A 3,598-nucleotide genomic window follows, 5' to 3' on the forward strand; every position below is an offset into this window, starting at 1 on the left:
TATATTTATATACATTTTATATATATATAAAATTTCTCATATATATATGTGTGAGAGAGAGACTTTCCATAAAGCTCATCCTAATTTATTTTCCTACTGACATATTGACTCTGCATAATCTGCATTTTCTTCTGTGTTTACAAGGAAAACTTGGAATAATCATTCAATTCCTGTCCCATATGCGTTATAGAAAATGTGGAATTGTAATTAGAGACAATGGTCACAAACAATCTCGTCTTTTATGATCACAATGATGAATAATTCAGTTGGTTGACTTCTAAATATCTTTGAGATATAATTCACATGCCATAAAACCATTTAAAGGATACAATTTAGTGGTTATTAAGATATTCAGAGTTCTGCAATTATCACAACAAAAAGTTTAGATTTTCATCACTCCTAGAAGAGATCCCTGTGCCCCTTAACGGTCACTCCCCTTTACCCCATCCACCACACCAGCTTTAAGCAACCATGAATCCACTTTCTGTTTCTATAGATTTGTCTATTCTGGACATTTCATATAAATGGAATTATAGAATTTATAGTCTTGTGACTAACTTATTTCACTTAGTGTAATGTCTCAGTGTTTCTCTATGTTGTCGCATGTGTCATCACTTCATTCCATTTTATTGCTGAGTATATTCCACTGTATGGTCCTACTACATTTTCGTTATTCACTAGCTGATAGACATTTGAGTTGTTTCTACTTTTTGGCTATTATGAATAATGCTACTGTAAATATTCACATGTAAGTTTTTGTGTTAATGTGTTTTTAATTCTCTTGAGCATATATCTAGAGGTGAAATTGCTAGGTCATATAGTTTAACTTCTTGAGGACTTGCCAGATTGTTTTTCCAAAGTGTCTGCATCATTTTACATTTGCACTAGCAATGAATAAGGGTTGCAGTTTCTTCACACCCTCACCAATGTTTATTATTATCTTTTTTGCTGTACTTATTCTAGTGAGTATGAAGTGGAATCTCATTGTGGTTTTGACTTGCATTTCCCTAATGAAAACTGGTCAACTTTTAACAGGTGGAAGAAGGAGACCTTCAAGGGAGATGTGTTTTAGAAAAGGGAAATATAATTGTTTTACTACTTTTAGGCCTGGTGTGGTGGCTCAGGCCTGTAATCCCAGCACTTTGCGGGGCTGAGGTGGGCAGATCACTTGAGGCCAGAAGTTTGAGACTAGCCTGGCCAACATGGCGAAATCCCGTCTCTACTAAAAATACAAAAATTAGCCGGGTGTGGTGGTACACACCTGTAATCCCAGCTACTGGGTGGGGGCAGTGCTGAGGCACGAGAATCACTTGAACCTGGGAGGCGGCAGTTGCAGTGAGCTGAGATGAGGGCACTGCACTCCAGCCTGGGTGACAGTGAGACTCTCTCAAAAAAGAAACAAAAAATAACTCCACTTCTTTTAAATTAGCTGGGTGGGTGGTACATGCCTGTAGTCCCCAGCTACTTGGGAATCTGAGGTGCGAGGATTTTTTGAGTCCAGGAAGTCAAGGCTGCAGTGAGCCATGACTGCACCGCTGTACTCCAGCTTGGGTGACAGAGTGAGAACCTGTCTCAAAAAAGTTAAACGAAAAAACTACTTTTACATCATATGTAACACCCGCTGATTAATGACAAAGGTGACATGCAGTGGGTAAAGGATGCCTTTTCAGTAAGTTGTGCCAGGTAAATTGAATATCCATATGGAGAAAAAGAGTGGATCTTGATTCTTATGACATGCTGTATACAGAAATCAATTCCAGATGGGTGTAGCTCTAAATGCAAAAGTTAAAACCATAAAGCTCTTACAAGAAAATATGAAGAGACACATATCTTGTCATTGGCAAATATTTAAAAAATAGAAACCAAAAAGTGCTTGTCATAAGGGAAAAAATGGATAAGTAGGACTGCCTTAAAATTAGAAGATTTGGGCCGGGCGCAGTGGCTCACGCCTGTAATCCCAACACTTTGGGAGGCCAAGACGGGCGGATCGCAAGGTCGGGAGATCGAGACCATCCTGGCTAACACGGTGAAACCCCGTCTCTACTAAAAATACAAAAAATTAGCCGGGCGTGGTGGTGGACGCCTGTAGTCCCAGCTACTCGGGAGGCTGAGGCAGGAGAATGGTGTAAACCCAGGAGGCGGAGCTTGCAGTGAGCTGAGATCGAGCCACTGCACTCCAGCCTGGGTGACAGAGCGAGACTCCGTCTCAAAAAAAAAAAAAAAAAAAAAGGTATATGATTGTATACTAAGTATACTTTTTCTTCCTTCTTTTCCTTACACTTATTGGACTTTTTTTCTTTCAATATTCATATTGAAGACTTTGAAGATTATCCAATGAGAATTTTATATGACCTTCATTCAGAAGTTCAGACTCTAAAGGTATCACTCCTACAATATTAATTTATGATTTTTCTGTGGCGAGTAATTTTTTTGTCCTAAATAGATTTAGTCAGAAGTCAGAGAAATTAAAATGTATTTTCTTTATTCATAAAAGGATGATGTTAATATTCTTCTTGATAAAGCAAGATTGGAAAATCAAGAAGGCATTGATTTCATAAAGGCAACAAAAGTACTAATGGAAAAAAATTCAATGGATATTATGAAAATAAGAGAGTATTTCCAGAAGTATGGATATAGTCCACGTGTCAAGAAAAATTCAGGTTTGAATAACTTCATTTTATAGCATTTGTTTTAGTATTGAAGAAACAAGGTAGCCTGATTAACTCAGACAACTGTAGGCTTGGCCATGGTTTTTAATTCTAGCTCTGTCATTATCTGATGCTTATTTGATAAACATTTAGTCAACTCTCACTGTGTGGTATGCTTTTGGAGTGCTAATCAGGGGTGCAATATAAAGACAGTCCTTGCTTTCCTTTCCAGAATACCAAATGAAAGCTAGCACAATGCTATATTTAGCACATTTAGGCTAGATGGCCTATTAAATGAAAAACTACAAGATAAATCTTCGTAACTTGGGATAGGTGGTTTCTAGTTAGCCCTGCCAGTAAAAGCTGAGAGACCTCAAGGCATGTTATTTCATTTTTCTTGTTCACAGTTTTCTCTTCTGTAGAAAGAGATATTGGCTATAAAAATTTGACAAAGTCATTTTTTGGTTCTAAAATTTTAATGAAGGGCAGTCTATCATAGTAGTTTAGAATTTGGAGCCAAAATGCCTGAGTTCAAATCTGTATTCCGCCACTTAATAGCTGTATTATTATCTTTGTCAAGTTACTTAATCTTGTGCCTTAGCTTCTCATTTGTAAAGTGGGAATATTTAGTGTATCTATCTCATGATATTGTATAAGGATTAAATAAGATAAAGTTTGCTTAGAGCAGTGCCTAGCATGTCAGTCACCCAAGGTTAATTATTAACTGCCATTGTTATGCCCATACCTCTGAATGACTAACTTCAGTGTCTTCATTTCTATTATTAAATTCAACAAGTTTTTTTTTTTTTTTTTTTTTTTGAGACGGAGTCTCGCTCTGTCGCCCAAGCTGGAGTGCAGTGACTGGATCTCAGCTCACTGCAAGCTCCGCCTCCCGGGTTTACACCATTCTCCTGCCTCAGCCTCCCGAGTAGCTGGGACTACAGGTGCCC

The 3,598-nt window shown here is 37.8% G+C and overlaps 1 protein-coding gene across 1 annotated transcript in view; it reads left to right on the top strand.

Annotated features, from left to right (window-relative positions):
• SKA3 (spindle and kinetochore associated complex subunit 3) overlaps positions 1 to 3,598 on the top strand; it is a 29,729-nt gene that overhangs the window by 2,235 nt on the left and 23,896 nt on the right. Inside the window, exons 2-3 of the mRNA XM_011976518.1 lie at positions 2,318 to 2,379; positions 2,495 to 2,660. Coding sequence (XP_011831908.1) covers positions 2,318 to 2,379; positions 2,495 to 2,660 — 228 coding nt within the window. The remainder of the gene's footprint in view (positions 1 to 2,317; positions 2,380 to 2,494; positions 2,661 to 3,598) is intronic.

Source organism: Mandrillus leucophaeus, unplaced genomic scaffold, assembly GCF_000951045.1.
Source record: "Mandrillus leucophaeus isolate KB7577 unplaced genomic scaffold, Mleu.le_1.0 Scaffold168, whole genome shotgun sequence".
NCBI lineage: Eukaryota > Metazoa > Chordata > Mammalia > Primates > Cercopithecidae > Mandrillus > Mandrillus leucophaeus.